A 16978-nucleotide genomic window follows, 5' to 3' on the forward strand; every position below is an offset into this window, starting at 1 on the left:
TGGTCAGTTTTCCCTCTGAAATGAAATCACAGAAAAGTCCTGAGGTTCTGACAGATAGCTCGTGTCAGAGACCCATAGTAGGATCCTGAGATGATCATGCATAGGCTTGTAACCAGTGGGGAGCTGAGGGCTCAGATCAGCACAGGCAGTGAGCTCCATGCTAACTGCAGTAAAGGAAGACGCAGGCAAATCTAGTAGTGGTGCTAGAGCCCATGCTTTTTTTTTTTTTCAGGTGATTTTGAAGGACTAGGTGCTCTATGGAGCAGCCTTCAGGTACCAGCTCTCTTCTCTTTCCCTAAGCAACCACAAGAAATGAATCAGAGTATCTACAGACACTTAGGATGTTGGCTCAGCAATAAAACAGAAATGTGGTTTTCTCACATGGCTCCTCAACCATCCTGCCAAAGCATTTCCTGAAACTTCCCTGAAATGTCCTAGGTGGAAATTCTCTCTGCATACACAAACGGCTTGTTTTATTAAAACCAGTATAGCATTTTTCATCAGCACCAAGGTCATGTGTTTAACTTGATATGTTCTTCAGCACAGAAATGTCAGCACAGACATGAAGGGCTGCGCAATTAATTTTTCAGGAAGGGCAATTAGAATCAGTGGGGGGAAAAGAGCAAGCTAGCAGAACACCAAAAGGCAGTGTGATAAAACGCTCGAGTACGCCACATGCAGAAGTCAGTGTCTCTCAGTATTCAGTAGCCATCTGTAAAGTGTGATGATAGAGGGGAGAAAACTGAAGCCATCTAAAATAAAGTGAGGCAGGGCAGACAAACCAGTAATGTCAGAGAAGCAGTACACCTACTACTTGAAGTCATTTTGTGTGTGCCCAGACCACCACACATATAGTGCAGTAGCTACAATTAAAACTAAACCTTGCTAGTCACCTTTGCTGTAAAGTCTAGTGAAGACAATTATGCTGTAAAGTCTAGTAGAGACAATTACAGTTTTCCTCTTGTCTCTAGGTGGGTTGGGCAGTGGGGTAAGGAACCGAAAGTAAAAGCCTACGTAAAGACAAAAGGTTTTCTTTAGCTGGGAGTGCAAAGCCACGGTCCTAACCTCAGTTTTGTTGCTGGCGAGTGCAGTGTTCTCGCACACTTTTCCATGCCTCATTTAAGCCTGTTTGCTGTACGTGCATACAAGGCTCAGCCGGTGGGTGTTTCAGAGGGTCCTTTTACCCAGGACAGTTCCGCTGCCATCTAAACGCCTCAGCAGGAGCAAGCAGAGAGCCGTGCTCCTCCTGGCAGGGGACCGGGCCGAGACATCCGATACCGGTTCGTGTTCCTGTGAGGAGGTCAGAAAAGGAGGGCTTTTTGTGGCTGCCATCTGCCTATTTAAATGAGGCAGCAGCCTTCCAGGCTCGCCGGGAGCCCGGCTGAGCGGCGGGAGAGCGGGCGGGCCGTCAGCAGCCAGGCGGGTGACAAGGAGCCGCCCCGCCGCCAGCTCTGTTGTACGCCGAGCCAGCGCTGAAGCGGAGCCTGCGTCCCGGCAGCAGCCTCGGCCGCGGTGAGTGCCCCCAGGACGGGGTCCCGGCTCGCTCGGGCCGCGTAATTTCTGGTTCAGGATTTGGCCAGGTTTTTGGAAAGGGGAAGAGGGGCGGAGGAAAGCTGTGCTTGGCCGCTGCAGGAGTACGGCGGGCCCCGGAGCAGCCGTGGGGCGCGGGAGGGAGCCAATGGGGGACGGCGCGGCCGTGTGACAGGCGGGGCGGGGAGCGGCACAGCACGGGGCGCCGCTCGGCAGCATCATCCGCGGCTGTGGGGCTGACACACGCCTTCCTCTACCTTCCTCTCCCCCGGTAGCCGCTCGCACACGCCTCGCCGCGGGCGGAGCGGAGTGAGGGGCGCCGAGGCAGACAAAGCAAAGATGGCAGGGATCCTTGCCTGGTTCTGGAACGAGCGGTTCTGGTTGCCGCACAACGTCACCTGGGCGGACCTGCAGAGCACAGAGGAAGCCGCCTTCCCGCAGGCGGAGGACCTCTACCTCGCCTTCCCCCTGGCCTTCTGCATCTTCATGATACGGCTGCTCTTCGAAAGGTAACGCGAAAACATCCGCGCCACCCCGGGTTCGGCGGGGCCGGACGGGCCGCGGGGCTTGCTGCGGCTGTTCGCTGAGGGGCAGCCGGGGAGCTCTGGCTGCTCGCCATCCCCCTCCGGACGCCGCTTCTCTCACGGCCTTGCCGGGCGCTCACATTTTCCCTCCCGTCGCGGTCGGTCACGTAGCGGGCCCGATGCAGGAAGGTGGAGGGACTCGGGAGGCAGCTGGCGCTCCCCTGCCGCTGCCGACAGCGCGGCCCGGCGCCAGCGCTAGGAGGCGAGGTCTCCCCGGGAATGGGCGCAGCCCGCCCTCCACCTGAGGCAGCCGCGATGTTGTGGTGCCGGGGGGACAGGACCCTCTGGCACCTGTGCGGGCCGGGTTCTGCATGCCCGCGGCGGGGTCCTGTCAGCTCCGCTCAGGGAAGCCCCTCAAGAAGCGCTGTGGGGCCGGGCCGGGCGGGAAACTGTCCAGGCAGAAGTTTGCCCGTTCCGCCGCTGCGGGGTCGCTCACCAGAGAGTACCCAGAGGCGAGGCCCGGCTGCCCTCCCTCCGCGTGGCCGTGGGGCAGGACACGGCCTAGCGCCCGCCGGCGGCGCGAGGCTGAGGGGAGGAGGCGGCCGTTAAACCTGGGCGTCAGGTAGGAATGTGAAGTTCGATGGCGGACAGCAGCCTGAAGGTAAGGCGCTGCTGTGCGGCCGAGCGGAGGGTTGCTTGGCCAGTTTGTGTGGCAGCCGTAAGAATGGCCCGTGCCATGTCTCGGAAATACTCCAAGTACTTGTCAGAATGTGCGAGCTCAGTGATGAAACGCTCCAGACGCTGTTCATCACTGGACCAAACTCGGCGTTGTTTGAGATGGCTGAATTCAAAGTACACAGTTCACAAACGTAAATACTATATATTTAACCACAAGATGTCAAACTAGTTGCTGGTCATCAGTCGCTATTTTCTGAGAGTGTTTCCCTGCGGGTGTTCAACAGAGGCCGCCTGTCACTGGGAGGCAGCTGAAACTAAGTTGGTTGGTCAGCTGCACATGTTTCTGTGCTGCCTGACAAAGGTGGTGTTCCCTCCTTCTGGAGAGAACAGAAGAACGATTCCCTGTGCCAACACCTATGTGTTTTCAGTACTGTCTTCTTAGGCAATGCTACTAGAGTAGTCAAGGAAGATAAATGAAGACCAGTAGTTACCACATGCCAAAGAAAAGCCATAAAGATACTTTAAAAATGGTAAGATAGATGATCTGTCAGGTAGCATTCCACAACTCCTAAGCATTCTCTCGTCCAGGTTAGAATATGGCACTTGAGATGTCAGAGTTTTAGAAACTTGGCTGTTTTCATAACTCAGTTGACAGGACCATATTTGTTTTGAAAAATAAGCTGTCCTGGGCTGCTGTTAACTTCTGTGTTGTTTTACAGACTTCCTGAAAAGGACAGCAAAACCTGTGGTCTGCCTGAAAAGCTAAGGTTATCAAAAGTTTATATAAATGCTTTCCAGGGTTAAATATAATGTAGTTACAATCTGAGTGCCAAGTATTATTTAGATGTCGGATCATTAGTGTGTTTTTTCTTTGCAGTCTGTACAATGTGTACTTTTGAGCACTCAAACTGGCTGCGTGATGTTGCAACTCTTGCTGTCTGAACCACGATATGTATCACAGCGAGGCTTGTTTAGATGGAGGAACAGTTAGTCAGGGTGACCATTTCAGCCTAAACTTAGAATCATGGGGTTTTTTGTGCTAGTTCTGATGCAGCTATTAGTGTTACAGAAGCTACTCTGATTATTTGTCTGTATCTACTTCCTCTGGTTATTTTTCTAAATTCAATTAAAGTAATTCTTAATTTTGTATTATGGTATATTTTTAAGTGTTAAGTATACAGATGAGAAAATCTGTACATTTTCATAGGCTAACTTTGAAATTTAGATCTGGAAATGCATTCTGCTAGCCTGATAGCAGGTAAGAGACCTCCAAAGAGGCTTTATTAACAATTACTGAGGTATGTATTTTTTCCTTTTTAATTTGCAGTCAATTGGAAAACTCCACTGTGAGAATAGGATCAGGCTGTTTTGTGTGGGATTAATCCACACGGCATAGTACAATTGTGATTTTTCATGTAGAGCATTTTATTAAAGCAAGCTGAGCAAAAGCGACTGGACCTGCTTCCACTGATCAAAGCAGGGGGATTGTCTTTGGCTTGAATGGGGGAAAGATCAAGCCTTATAATGCTCATTAGTAATTTATTTTGTCAGACCTCTGTGCTGTGTTTGTTGGGAGCCACAGAAATGCCTCATGCACATCATAATTAAAGGCTGTTTGCAGTTATTTCAATTGATAAAGCCGTACAAGATCTGGAAAGGAAAAGAGAGGAATGTCTATTAAACTGATAATTTTTCATTCTTCTGTGTATTAAAACAGCAACATTTTTTCCTTTCAAAACTCAAGTTGTGGAGGACTGATGTACATGCTACATCCTGGAACAAGCTTTAGCAGATGTGGAACAGTTCCCTGTTTTTGCAATGGTAGCAACTAAAGAAAAAATAATACCTTAAAAAAAGGTCTATTTTTATCCATGGTTGCACTGCAATATTTATAACAGTGTGTTCTCTGTTTTGCTTTGTAAGATACCTAATACAGGTGCTCTTGTAATTCTTCATACCGGTGGCTTAGCAGCCACAAGGTGTTAAGACTCTGATTATGTATTTTCTATCCATGACTTTCAGACCTTTTCACAGCAACTAAATGCTAGGCTGCTGGAGCAGCATGGTTTTGCTTCCCTTGATATGAAGTTTGTCTAACTTTATGGATCTTCACAGTAGTAAGAAATAATGCTTCAGGGGGAGCTGTGATTTGGACTTCTTGTGTCTTTGGTTACACAGTCATTGTATGTCTGGAGAATAAAGCTTGCCATGCTAAGGATTAAAAGTTTACTTCATTTATCTATATTTAGATTTTATATACATATCCATTAGTACATGAGTGAGTGCAATTGAAATGACAGAACTTGGAAATTTTGTTCTATGCGTATTCACCTGTTATCAACAGTTCATCCTACTGGGGTGTTCTTGGGTTTTGTTTTTTGTTACTGGTTTCATGAATCAACTAACCAAGTCAAGAAAAGAATCCAGACACTTCTCAAATTTTTCCTTTTTTTTTTTTAATCCATTCAAATAAACTGCTTTTTTGTTGATTTCCTTGTCCTGCCATTCAAATAAACTGCTTTTTGTTGATTTTCTTGTCCTGCCATCCTTTGACCAGCACTCTTGAATGAAAGGAAAGAGTAGATTAGAACATTAAGTGTATGCTGAATTGCTTCAGCAATTGGATCTGATGGTGAGTGCTCTTGAAATAAGCTTTGCTTTGAGGTATAATCTCATAACCGTGAGATTTAGTGGATATATCTGCTGAGGGCATCACGGTTATGGATGAGGTGCCAAAATGCCTTAACAGCCTTTTCTCTTTTCCCTTCCTTCTCATTCATCTCTTTCTTTAAACACAAAGTATATTTTGGACAACTATGATAACTGAGGGCAAAGATACTGTTGCCTAGTAATTTGGAAGATGGCAGGAGTCAGCAATGCAGTCCTAATGTGGGGACATATTTCTTCATAGTATCCATCCACTTTGTGTGCCTTACTATTGCTTAAAGGAGTGTGAGGAATTAAGTATCCCCTCCTGTACTGTACAATGCCTTCAGCTATAAGGAGATAACCTAAGTGCTCAATAATACCAGTGTCTTGTCTCCCCAGATTCTTTCCATTTCTAGTGTGTGCAAGACAGGTTAAAGCTGAATTAAAACTGGTCTTACTAATAGCAGGATGTAGTTTTGATTGACCTAAAAAGATAAAGAAACATCTACTATTCTGGGCAAAGATCACTTTTCTTATTTCTTTTACGGGATCACATAGCTCTTCTCCCTTTGCGCTACCTCACCACTCAGAAGCAGCACCCTTTCCTGTCCTCTGAGAGCAGCAGCTTGTGGTTATATGAAAACAATGTCTACTCAGCAGCCAGCATTCTTGTTGGACACAAAACAAGAGGGTAGCGCACATCTGCTTTAGAGACTTCTCTCAAGGGAGAAGTTGACTGAATCCTTCAGAAGTGCTAACTAAACAGATTTCTGATGTGGTCAATCTTCTGAGTCAAGGAGTCCAGTATTACTGCCTTCTTTACACTTTCCTCATCAACTAAAATTCCTCTTATCTCATATTTGCATTGCAGTTGCAGTATGCTTTATACCCCTCACCTTGTTTGGTCTCAGATCTAATGAGATCACTCCATAAATTGGCAAACTAGGCTTATAATGCCTCTCTATTGTCCTCTGGCCTTAGTAGGAGCAAGCTTTCAAAGGTAGAGCTGATATTCGGTAGTTGATGGAGTGGCTCATATGGTTAGGGATAGCTTGATTATATATAGGAACAGCCCTCCAGCTGCGCTGATTTAAACTGAGCCAGCCTCGTAATTTATTATCACTTAGATCAAGATCCTCTAGACACTGAGTGTATGAAAATTCACAGCTTTTGTATGACATTTTGCTTTTATAATGATAATTCAGCCTCAAAGGTAACCTCAGCTGACTCTCATTTAGTATTACACAGTAGAATTCCTAGTGGATCAGGGTGACAATACAATGACTCTGTGTGTGCACATTATATATATATTTTGCTCACTGTAGAAATTCATTCAGGTGACAATACATGAAAGCCTTGCAAGTGTTTCTGGTGTGTGGTGTGTGCATATAAGTTGGATTTTCATAACCCCCAAGACATACAGTATTAGTGCTTTCTTACAACAGCAAGGAGGCTAGACAGGATACAGAATTTGGAAGAGGATGTACAAACTTCATGCATTTCCAGCAGCCCAAAACCTCTTCTGGGGAGGCTGGGTGGGGCAGTGATGGTTATTTCTGTTAAAACCTGTTTGTAGGTTATAATATTTGTAGATTTCTTGCTTAGTTTACTTTGTGTTAGGTGAAATCTGATCATTCAAGTACAATTCACTTGTAAGTGGATGCCGATGTTTGCTAACTTTCTTGGGTTTTTTTTTCTATTTTATATATATGTATATATATTTTATATACATATGTGTGTATATATATTTTTTTTTCTTGGTAAGATGACCTGTAAGGTTGTTTTTAAACTGTAAACCAAATTCTTTTAAAAACTGAGCACTAGCAGTAAGTAGCTTTAAAATAATTTCATCTCCCACTGATTGTACTATCCATGTCTCTGTGTTTCTTTTCATTGGTTATTAATTTTCTGTCATTTATGTTTTCCTGTATGTAATCAGTTTTTGTTGCAGTATTTGAGATTCAGCCACTAACACAAGTAGATACCTCGCAGAGAAATTATTGTTCTTAGTTTTTGAGCCATTGTCTGTGTTGGCATGGAAGGAGCTCTGTTTTACTAGCTCTGACCAGTGGGGTGTATGCTCACCCACCTTGAATGTGTCTCTGTTGGCTGGTACACATCTCTGTTGTGCAGTGTAGTTGTGTGTTTAGATGCAAGCTAAGAGTGCTCCTTTAAAAGAAGGTGAAGTGGATAAAATGCATACTATTTAAATATCGTTTGTAAAGGACCATTTATAGATGCACATAAGTGCCAATCTTAAAATTGGGAGTTACATTGGGAATGTGTTGAGCTCCAGTAGAGAGTGCAATTTAAACTGAATTCTAAAATATCCAGGTGATAGAAGTATGACAGCCAAACCAGAGCTCAGCTGAGGGAAAGGTTTCAGTGACAGGTCACTAGTGGGTACTGGAAGCCTACTAAGCAGAGCTGTTGTTAGTGGGCTTTCATCTGAGTGCAGGTTCCAGTTAGTTAGAAACTCCCATTTTGTTCCTGCTTGGATTCTTGTAACTGAGCAGTTGCGTTCCAGTTGCCTGTGGCTCTTTCGGTTGTTCCTACTTCTGCCTGTCGTTGATTAACAGGCATTTGCTAAGAATTTATTTTTGGAAAAAGAAGAACTTCTGGTATTCTGCCTCCTTCTGCAGATGAGTGTCTTATTAGTTCATACAAAGTATTTAATATATTAGTATTTGGGGAAATCTGTTCCCTTGATTCTTTCTCTGTTGTCTGTCAACAGGGTAGAGAGGAAGGGAATGTCTGAACTGAACAGTGCTTACGTGACCATATTTGTGTTTTGTTTGGGTTTTTTTTTTTGCCTTTTTCCCCCAACAGTTGTTAAATATCCTATGTCTACCTTAGTTTTGATGGTTAATTAGCATTTGGAGTTTGTGTGCTTGTCTCAAGGTGGTCTCAGAGTTTTGACAAGAAGGCTAAAATTACCACATAAAAGTATGTAGCTTTCATTCAGTTATGTAACCTTACATAATATTCAATAGCATGCTTAAGACTAGTTGTCACCTTATGGATAGTCAGATGTGTATGGTGTGTATCAACAGTTCCTTGGAGGTGTTCATCTAATACCTTGACTGCTGTGTGGTCTTCCACACCAGTGATTCCCCTCACTTATTGGGCAGTTACAGATTTTGGGGGTACAGCAGGGGTGGGCATCCAGGTCAAGGGAAAGGGAGGGAAATGTGTGGGTCTGTGATCACTTGAAAGATGAGGAATCACTAGTGTCTTGCTTTGAGGTGAGCAAGGTTCTGAGAATTGGGTGGACTGAGATATTCTGTCCTCTCTAGGGAAGCCGTTGTGTAGCACATGGTCCTTACAGAAGACTAACACTGTACCATCTGGCATCCATCAGTTTCTCAGGAGGATGATACCTTTCTTGTTGTGAAGCAGTCAAATTGTGGTGGAGGTGGAAGAAATGGAGTATTTACCATAGCCAGTTATAATCTTAGAGATGGTTTTCATGCCTGTGAACCTGTAACAACACAAAGCTGTGAGTTCTGTACCAAAAGCAGAAAGTAAACTGTAATGTTTGTTTCTTTTTTCCAAGTAGTTAATGCCTCTTATAATTGTGAAGTCTCATGTAACTCTTACTGATGTAGCATAATCAAATTTTAACTCTCAAGGTAATCGTATAATTCCTAAGAATGTCTAAGAGAAGTAAAGAAGGATAGCATCCACTTAGCTATGTGGTGTATTTTATAATACGTAAGATACATATATATTTGTATATTGGCTATTAATCCAAGTTACCTTTTGCACAAGGAGGAGCATAATGCTAAGGTTCTCCAGGCTGCCTAGTATTAATGAAGTGTCTTTCAGGTTCACTAACCTGAACCTCATTTTAATACTATAAATGATGCACTTTAAAGTTTGGTCTGAAATGATGAAAAGCCTTCTTTGCACTCATAGTGCACACTAGGATGGTTAAAGCAACATATCTAAATAATTTGCATTTTTTCTTAGTGTGAGTCCACTAAAGGCTTCCTTTTAATAGTATCTTCCTTGTCCCGCTTTCTCCTATAGGGATGGGGAGAATAACCTGTAACATTATATTAAAAACAAACAAATCTAGCTGACGTAGTTACATTGATGGAAAAAAACAGAGGTTAGAGCCCAGAGGGTATTCAGTGACATAAAATCTTAGATTCCTGAGGATGTTTGAGTATTTGTGCATGCAGTAGGATTTATCTATTCTTTGTAACAAACTAGTTGCTCTATTTTTAACAGTGATGGAAGTGGCTATGTGTCTGTTGACAAGCTTTTCTGCAGTTTTCCATTAGATTTTCTTGGAACTTCCTGCTGTTTACTACCTGTGGTTGTCCAAAGCATGCCGCTGATGACATGATCAGGTTCAATTGGGTGTTTTTATTCCTCTTATGGGTATTATGCTGGGAAAAAGCCTTTCAGAAAAAGAAAAGCAAGTGGTTAGACCACAAGCAGGAGTGTGTTTTGTATATACTGAAGCAATAATTGGGTTGTAATTGGGTGGTTGATACTTATCTGTCAACTTTTCCCACACACCTAGTGTGAGAGAATGAAGAGAACTGATACGATAAGAGAATAGCCTGAAAATATAAACAGTTCCAGTGCCAAATGCTCCCCAGGATTACCCCATTTGTTGCACTAAATAACTTTGCAGTGATTGCATTAACATGATGATAACAAATTGAACTGCAAATGGAATCTTGGATGCGCTGGTCAACAGCAAGTTGAACTTGAGCCAGCAAAATACCAGCAGCATCAGAGTGTTGCCAGTAGGTGGATGGAAGGGATTATTCCACTCTATTCTGCACTGATGAGGCCATGTCTGGAGTGATGAGTCCAGCTTTGATCTCTCCTCTACAAGACATGAACATATTGGAGTAAGGATAGTGAATGGCTGCTAAGATGATTAAGGATTTGGAGCATCTGAGATGTGAGGAGAGGCTGAGAGCTGGAGTGGTTCAGTCTGGAGAAGAGATAGCTCAGGGGGATCTCTACCATTGTGTACAAATACCTGATAGGTAAAAAAGGCAGAGACAGATTCTTCTTGGTAGTGTCCTGTGAAAGGACAAGAGGCAACAATCAATATGCAGGAAATTCTGTTTAAACATGAGAACAAACCTTTTCCTGGGATGGTGGTGAGACACTGCATGGGTTACCCAGAGATGTGGAGTCTCCAACTGTGGAAATACTCAAGAAACAACTGAGCATCTTCCTGCTCTAGTTGACTGTGCTGTGAGTAGAGGGCTGGACTTAGTGATCTCCTCTAGTGATTCTGTGAAATCATAAGCCTTAGTAAATGGCATACTTTCACAATGCAGGGCTCCAAGGGGCTCCTGGGATCCTATGTCTGTACAAAGTTCGTATACTGAATAGGTAAGAATTAGGTTCTGCAGAAGAAACTTAATTAGGGCAGCACTTAACGACTGAATGGACATCTGGATTCTCCATTTACTGCAGAATGGGTCTTTTAATTTTATTGTAGTCCAAGGATGTAAATCAAGAAATAGATGTGGGCTTCCTCTACCTAAAACAGGAATTACCTTATGGGTGCCCAAAATGAAGTCTGAGTTGCTGTGGTATAAACACATTCTGTTCCCTTCTAGGATCAATATTTTGAGTCTCCTACAGCATTAAATTTGATTATAAAAGGCAATCTTGAGGGTAATTTTAGTTTTGTTCCCTTTAAGTTGATTCTTTTCCGCACTGCAATACCTCAGTATCTTCAAGATAATTTTGTGGGTTAATTTTTTTTGGGGGGAGGGGGAATCACAGAAAAAATTGCCTAGAAGACAGGGAATAGTGATCACATTACTGGAAAAACTTTTATTATTCTTAGAATTCTTAGAAAAAAAAGAAGACAATCTTTAACTCCACATACACTAATTTTCTATAGTTCTAAATATATATGTACACGTGTGGCACAGTAATTCATACATCACAGTGGCATTGTATCACTGCCATAATACTTTATTCCTTTTATTAAGAATTATTAAATTAAAAATCTTTAAGAGCAACTATAAAATATTGACTGGTCCAGAAAAATGAGATATTTTAAAACTGTCAGTTTTTGGGGCGATAATGAAACAGTTTAATATTTGACAGAAGATACCCTACATCCTAATTAGAGGACCTCTTGTGTGTGCTAACCTGGATTTGTTATTTTCTAGAGCATTTATACGAAATGTGAAAAATATCTGGTTTTCTTCCAGCTTGGCATGAAATGGAAATTTAGAAATGTCAAAATTCAGTGAAGAGCAGATGTCCTGACTTTCAGCCAGCACTGATAAATGGGTCTGGTTACAAGACAACAATGTAGAGATAAAAATGAAGTCTCTATAGTATTGCCAGCCTCCAGAAGCATACATTCTTGACCATCTCTTAGTTGAAGAGTTAGTATCTGTATGCATGGTGCACAGAAAGTTATGTTGTGGTTTAGTTTTAATTTTATTATATTAAAGAAAAAAAATATCCCTGAACAGGTTGATTTTTCTTGAAAATAGGTTGATGGTTTGCTGGAAGAGCAAGAGCTCAAGCCTTTAGCCTGGCGTTTTACCTTTAGTTGTCAAGATGAAAAGTATGCCAGCAGAAATGGAAGAACACTACTTAATCTTGCTTACTTTTCCGCTGAGAGCTGATTTCAAGGTTGGAAGAGAAAGTAGCACTTTGTATCCATTACCATAGTATTACTTGTGTTTTGCATTGTTTCCTGGTTGGAATAACTTGGGCATCACACCAAAGTATCTTAGAGCTTTAAATGCTAATAAGAAATCTCTTACTCAAGTAAGGTGCCTTAAAGAATAGAAAACTGCAGTTACCTTGAAGCACCTGCTGTTACACTTCTTAAGTGCATTGTAGTTAAATTTTTTCCCTGTTCTGGAGGGTGGATTTAGTGGTGGTACAGGGCTTTATTTGGGGGGTGGACTGGGTGTTGTTATTTGTTGTATTTCATTACAATGCTTTCATTTGTACCTCAGAATATGACAGCCATCACTTCTTTGAAGTACCAGGGCTGTATGAATATACAGCTAGAATTAAGGATTCTGATTGTTTCACGTCTGCTATGGAAGCTGCCTATTAATGCTTCAGAAAGAATGCATTGTTTTCAGGCAAAGCATGATTCACGACACTTTAACTCTCTCTTTCATTACAGCTGTGCCCCCATCTCTCCTACCTTAGTTTCTGAAATGGCATTTAATTGTAAAAGCAAGCATAGAGGAAGGCCTGCTATGTGCAGTGGTGTGTGGGAAGACAGGTTTGGGTTGGCAAGGGGTTTCAAGCTGATGCTGATTTTATCAAGGATCTTTCTCAGTATGGTGGATAAAAATACATTGGTCAACTTAATCGCAAAACCCTCAAAATGTTTCTTAGGAAAAATCATAGCTTCTTACACATTTTCCTTCTACAAATTCCTGTATCTATATCAGGAAATACTGTGTGAAAAATGGTTTGGAAATAACCCTAGTGCATTGACTAAGAAAATGACATTATCTGTTAAATAATCTGCCATCCTCTCCCAGCTCTCAAGACAAGTACAGCACAATGAGAAACCGTATACAGAGAAGGAGATAGCTATTAAAGCAAGGATGTTGACAGCAATGTGGTCCATAAAATGATTGAGAGAGCAAGGAGAAGGTAACCTTGATTTCAGTCCTGCATATTCAGTGTTTTGCATGCAATTTCCAAAGGGTCTCTGCTTCCCTTGAATAACTGGGTCTGATTTTAGACCTTGACCAGAACAGGAAGGTGTTGTATGTTGTTGATTTTGCTGTTGAAGCTGGAAGAGCAAGGCTCCTGGCCTCAGGAGATCTAATTCTGTGTGGTACAGTAAAGCACTGAACTGAAAATTAGTGTGCTCATGTTCCCTGCTGGTGACTTTGAGTGATCTGTTATGTAGTCTTAGGGTTTGAGATCCTTTTTTATGGTATTAGGGTAAGAACAGTGACTGTTTCTTGCTTCTAAAATATTTTTGCATTGTTTAATGAGAACCATCACAGATAGCAAAAGGTTTTCAGAACTTACTGCAAGGTGAGCCATTCTGCTGAGCCCCTAAACTCCTCTTCCCCTTGGACAGTTCACAGTCTTACAGGTGCAATCGCTTCAGTTGTGGAATAACTGAAAAATGTGACTGGGATATATGATGATAGAGGGAAACAAGGAAGATGGAAAATTTAATCTTCACACTTGAATTTTCTGGTATATTTTCCTCCCCACCTTATAAGTAAGAATAAGTCCCCAGTGACTGACAGTTGCCATCAACTTTAAGAATAATGATGATGCTAAATAATGCTTGCCTGCTCCAAAAGGTCCTCATTCCTTACCTCTAAATTGTATTGCATAGTAGTAGTAGTAATAACAATAATACTACTACTAATAATAATATAATAATGATGATAATATAATACTTGCCTGTTCCAAAAGGGTGTTTCGAGATCAGGTCTGTAAAGGGGCTTAATGCATATGAACAGTTGAGAAAGGTCTGGGTAATAATATGATGGCTGTGTAGCTGGCTTTGTGTAATAAGGCAGTGTGAAGCAAAAAGTAGCAGAAGGAAATGTTGATGTTTTTCTATGGAAGCACAGTCTAACGCTTGGCATGAAGACCTGTGTAAGTAGAAGAGGGAGGGCTGCTATGAGTGGCAGTGCAAAGGAACATGTTGTCTTTATTTGGCTAAAAAAAATAATTAATTTTAGAAAGTATTAAAATGTATATTTTAATAATGCTTTTGGACATCTGAATGCTATTTAGGACAGCGTATAAGAAGCTCCTGTTATTGTCCTATCACTGCTATAATTTTAATGAAGGACTTTATTTACTTTTGAGCTTTATCACAATAGTATGCTAGTGCAGTGTTCTTCAGCTCTCTGCCTATAGTTACAGGTTTTGATCTTGATCCTGCAGCTGGATTATTTTGAGTATAAATAAAATAGCCCTACTGCAGAACAGGCTGAGTGATTTGGTGTTCCAAAGCCTCTTAAGTAACAGTGTTAAAATAATGAGTAATAAAAAACAGAAGTTGGAATACTCCTGTGCCATCAATAAATATTTGTGTTTCAGATGACAGATCACGACAAGTCAACCCCCTCGTGTGTGAGTAATGCAAATAATATTTGTGGAGATACAGTGCAGCAGCCACATGGCTTGTGGTGTGACAATCCAATCTGCTGCTCTTCAGTATCTTGACACTTATGTTGCTTACTTGAAATTTAAAGTTTAGGGAATTAATTACTCCCCAAATTCTTCCTGTACTTGCTAGGTAAAAAAAATGTTAATAGAGAGGGTGAAGATCAGAGGTGGGAATGAGGCAGAGAAGTAGAGTTAGAAGAAGCACACAGGTGTTTTCTGGAGCATGGGAGAGGGGTGAGACTAAAGATAGAGTGTGAGGGGGAAATCAGACCGTGTTGTATGTGCATGCCCCTGGGAGGAATGTGGTGTAACCAGGCATGCCTGTTTGTTTGTCCTTGCCAAAGCCAATGTGTGTTTGCAGCTTCCTTTCAGATACACTTCTAAATTCAAAGGTATATGAGAACACTTCCTAGGAAAGGAGGGGACTTGATGTATGTGTGATCAGTCTGCCTCAAGCAGTGCATGGGACAGATCTGAACATTCTGAGGAAGAATTAATATTTCACTATTCTTTTTAGAGTAGGCAGTACAAAGCCATAGTGTTTGTATCATTGCAATCCCATCCCATCCCACATGGAAGGGTGTAGTATGCCCAGGCACCATTCCCACATTCTTGCAGCATCTTTAATGAACACAGATTACAAATAAGAAAGAAAAGAAATGCCAGCTGGCTAATGTGACCCCAAATGATGTCTGTTTATCTCTGCTGATGGCATCCAGAAATCTGCCATTTGGGAGAGACAGCACCCTTGCTACTCTCTCCAAATTAAGTCAATAACAATCTTTCACGTTTGATTGGAAAATGTAGGTACTGTCATTTCTGGCAGGTCTTGGTGAGAGATTGGATCCTCATTGTTCACCAGAGCCCTGGATGGTCAGTGAGACCAGGAACACTGAAAGGAAATACAGGAGATTTGGTTAAAACTTTCATTATGGTAGGTGGTTTCCATCTGTAGAAGTTACAAATAGTATTAAAACAGTAGAAATTGGTAATAAAACCAATTTCTGGTTGCTGAACTGAGAGCTCCTAGAACAGAATCGCAGGTGGCATGAGATGTCAATATAGTCAGAAAAAATGGGACATCCTGAAGACGGAGCAAAAAGGTGAAATTTGAGTCTGATGGGCGTTTTGTGTGGAAATATTCTTACATGCAAAGAGTTCTCTAAAGTGGACTGTAGCTTTTGAATGGAAAGAGCCTGTTTCAATTGCCTGCCAATCTGCTGTTGACAAACCAAGACTGATAGAAGAATTCTTCGTTTCAAGATAGAAAGTATTTTTAATTAGCTGGGTGAGGCATCCTTCATATGCTTAAACTGTTATGGTACAAAAAGTACTGCTTAAATCATCTAGGTCAACTTAGTGTGCTGCTCTGATGACTTCATTAGTGCTAAAGGTTTATTTTATGACAAAAACTAATGCCAAATAATTGGTTTTGCTTTATGCTGTACTGTAAGGGGGAGAAGCATGTGTGTATGTGTGCCTACATGAGAAGGAAAAATGGTAATATTCTCTAGTAACCCAGAAAAGCTATGATCGCATGTATCGTCTAGAAGCACAAGATGTTTTCAGCAATTAATTTATAGAATTAGCAGATGTTCGTTATGGCAAGAACCCAATAGAAGACAAGAACTGTTCTCTCAAATACTGGTAGTATGTTTTCCCAATAACTAAGGCTTAGGAAAGAAACTTCCTTATTGAGAAATGCCTAATTTACATGGGAAATCTTCTATTAAGTTTCTAATTAGAATGTCAGTCATAAGATACGTTAAAGATCTAACAAAGAATTTAAACAATTAAAAATTTCTGCTTTCTTTACTCAATACCGAGTGTTCTTGAGAGCTGCTGTTAAATTGTATAAAACATCGGCTTGAGTAGCTTTTTAAATAAATGAAGGAAAACGTAATTTCCAGCTTAATTTCTGAGTACACTGTAATTTCAGCTGGTAGTTTAAAAGTATAAACAAGCATTGTTTCATATCAAAAGCAAACATAATTGACAATGCTGTTCTGCCAGCTATCTTTAGAGAACAATGCCAGTTTTTATTGTAGAGCAAGAAATAATACTTCTGCAAATGAAGCTGCTCAAATTATTGTAGAATTTATCTATTGAACAGGATGGGGGAGAAAAACCCTCTTGTGAATGTCAGACTGTGTTTCTCATCCTGAGGTAGTTTTCATTTAAATAATGAAAGATAAATAAAAGAGGTACTATTTAGGTAAATACAGCCATTCTATCTGCCCTGTGTTAAAAGGATTAATATGAAATGCTCTGCATTTTTACAGAAACAAAAGATCTTTATTAGACAATCGTGAGTGAGCACTGCTGAAGAAGAAATATTGAGCATTAAGGTACAGCCTTCAAAACTGATACACTTTCTTAGCTTGGAGTGAGTCAAAGTATGCTGGATGCTGCTACCTGATAGTGTAGCAGCTCCAGAATGTTTTTAGTAGTTTGGCAGTTTTCTCACAAATGCTTGTTTT

At 41.5% G+C, this 16978-nt stretch overlaps 1 protein-coding gene across 5 annotated transcripts in view; it reads left to right on the forward strand.

The window, feature by feature from the left end:
- The first annotated feature begins 1869 nt into the window (after nt 1–1869).
- Nucleotides 1870–16978, forward strand: part of CERS6 (ceramide synthase 6) — a 120391-nt gene continuing 105282 nt past the window's right edge. For 2 of the 5 annotated variants that reach the window (XM_057423794.1, XM_057423795.1), the window contains exon 1: nt 1870–2039. In XM_057423794.1, coding sequence (XP_057279777.1) covers nt 1870–2039 — 170 coding nt within the window. Of the gene's footprint in view, nt 2040–2549; nt 2677–3950; nt 3991–12892; nt 13008–16978 lie in introns of those variants that run through there. The other 3 variants (XM_057423798.1, XM_057423797.1, XM_057423796.1) reach the window with 3 other exon arrangements.

The sequence above is a fragment of the Pezoporus wallicus genome, unplaced genomic scaffold (assembly GCF_028554395.1).
Source record: "Pezoporus wallicus isolate ANWC-B61680 ecotype Strahan unplaced genomic scaffold, APGP_CSIRO_Pwel_v1 contig_1181, whole genome shotgun sequence".
Taxonomy (NCBI): domain Eukaryota; kingdom Metazoa; phylum Chordata; class Aves; order Psittaciformes; family Psittacidae; genus Pezoporus; species Pezoporus wallicus.